The following is a 2,500-nucleotide window of genomic DNA, read 5'->3' as shown; positions in this document are numbered from 1 at the left end:
TCTATGTATGTGTAGTTAATAATGGTTAGATATATATATATTTATTACCATATAATATTATATGTATATACAAGTTAATAATGTTACATATATGTATATATACCGGTATATATGATATAATATATACATATACAGAATATATGTATATATATTAGAATTATATATATTGATAGTGATATATATATAGATATATATAATATGAGAAAATAGTTATACACAGGTGTGTGTGGTGTATAATATAGTTATATATATATATATATTATGAGATATATAACCCGTAGAATATATATATATAATATATAATATATATATGTTGTGTGTGGGTGTGTGTGTGGTGTGTGTGTGTGTGTGTACAGACATTTGGGTGTGTGTGGATTGTGTATATATCTGTATATGATGTAGTATACAAACATATATATTTGGATATATATATGATGATGATAATATATATATAATATATATATTTTATATGTTGTAGTGTACATATATATACATAATATAATATTATATTTATGAGTTTTATGTTTATACAAACATATACATATAGTTGTATATAATAATACAAATATATATTGGATAAGTTTGTATATACAGAAATGTACAAAATACAAATTATATTCGCAATCACGCACACATATATATGTAATATGGTGTGTGTTGTGTCTGAGCTGTGTTTGTACATACATATGTGTGTGTGATTGCGTATAATTTGGTATAGATGATTATAGACAAACAGATACTTAGAATATTGTGGTATATGTATATACAGTATATATATATATATATATATATATATATATATATATATATATATATATATATAACCGAAACGGAGACATAGGGTACAGGTAATTAATACAACCTAAGATCTTGGAATGTTTCGTTTTGTGAGTATATTCTCTCATTTGCATTTGTTAGTGTATATGATGGATCATTTTCTATGAAATCTCCACTTTTCCTTTCTCTTTGACATATTTACAATCCCCTTCGTATCATAATCCAAGAAATAGTTTGCTTATTTGATCAGTTTATAAGGAAATTAAACCTAGTATTAATATTGTTTCATAGTCTAATCTTTAAAATGAAATATTCAAACGGCGAAATTGTGAACTGAGCTCTATTATCACGCGTGCCTCTTTTTTCACTTTTCGATGACATTGTATGAATAAATTGCCCCACAAGTAGCCCTTGAAACTTTTTCCGATCTTTTAGTGTTTCATAAAGTCTATCTAAAAATGTTTTAGATTAATACCCAGAACAGAAGGATTTAAAATTACGCTAGACTACAACTGTGTCATAACATACCATAGATGTAGTTAGTTGCAAATATCGTTATTGATGGACTAGACTAAGGATCTAATGCTTTGTTAGTCACATCATCCGGGGACAAAAGGCTTGCCATGTTACAACAATTTTTTGTCTGTTGGATGGATATGTTTCTCTTCAATTAGCAAGTAGTTTGTGAGGTGAATTATATACCCCAATAGTTATCCAACTCTTATTATAAATTAGGAGAGCATTGATACTAGATACCTTGGACATTGTCAAAGACTATATAGGACGGTTAAGGCAACAATCCGAGACATATTGATCACAGAGACGTCCCAATTTACATATTAGTAAAGTAAGATGAAAGAAAGATTGCAACATGTAGACTATACCAATGCAATTAAGGCTCAATCATATGAAAATATCAATTATTTTGTATTTCCTGTGACTCGTATATTTACAAAGCAGAGAAAATCACATGTAATCAAATGATTTCGTTTCAAACGAGAAGGGAATCCTTGTTTATTGTGTTTCTATGTTGTTGTTGTTTTGGACAAAATTAATATGATCACAAGATTTATCGTAAACTTTATTCTATTGGCTTTCATATCCTTTCCACACATTCAAATTGTTACTTTGTCTCATTCCCTTAGTTAAAAACGATGCCCGCAGCGCGTTGACGCTCAGCGATTTCCAACAGCTCATAGACGTGGGCAGGAAGAGGATGGGGAGTGGGCAGGATGTTGGACTGGGGTTGGAAGCCGTTCTCGTTGGCCACGAAAGTGACAACAGCCTGGGTACCGTCCGCAAGAGTGTAGCTGAAAAGATCAAATCAATTAGTACATTTTAGTAAAATATTTCCCCATGCAAATAAAAACACCAAGCAGAAAAAAGGATGGTCTGTACAAACTACGAAGATTTTTCCAATTCAGTTTGAAGTCTATGTGTTTGATACAAGATAAGTTAATATAAGACGGATCTACTTGTCTGTATTGTCTTAGGAATATGTCTGGCACTTTGCAAATCACGTGATGATTGCCTTTAATCGTTCTCATCACTTACGTGTAAGATCCCTCCTGGTTGATCTGACCGGCAGATCCAACAACTCCAGCAACGGCTGTGTTGATGCCGTTGTCGGCTTCCAGGGCGTAGGAGAAGGTGCCGTCTTCGTTGGCTACGCGGTCATCGCGAAGGAGGGCGACTACTCGATCATCGAACTGAGGAGTGGCAA

General features: G+C 32.0%; 1 protein-coding gene across 1 annotated transcript in view; it reads right to left on the bottom strand.

The window, feature by feature from the left end:
* Positions 1 to 1,842: 1,842 nt before the first annotated feature.
* LOC122265678 (cuticle protein AMP1A-like) overlaps positions 1,843 to 2,500 on the bottom strand; it is a 1,021-nt gene continuing 363 nt past the window's right edge. Inside the window, exons 2-3 of the mRNA XM_086546042.1 lie at positions 2,332 to 2,500; positions 1,843 to 2,087 (exon numbers count right to left, since the gene is read on the bottom strand). The exon at positions 2,332 to 2,500 is cut by the window's right edge and continues 31 nt beyond it. Of these exons, the coding sequence (XP_086402168.1) occupies positions 1,919 to 2,087; positions 2,332 to 2,500 (338 nt within the window). The 3' untranslated portion in view covers positions 1,843 to 1,918. The remainder of the gene's footprint in view (positions 2,088 to 2,331) is intronic.

This window comes from Penaeus japonicus, unplaced genomic scaffold (assembly GCF_977035675.1).
Source record: "Penaeus japonicus unplaced genomic scaffold, GWHDUDI00000001_assembly GWHDUDI00000017, whole genome shotgun sequence".
In the NCBI taxonomy this organism is placed as follows: domain Eukaryota; kingdom Metazoa; phylum Arthropoda; class Malacostraca; order Decapoda; family Penaeidae; genus Penaeus; species Penaeus japonicus.
Note: the sequence above shows the minus strand (reverse complement) of the source record. Positions and strands in the feature narration are given on the sequence as shown.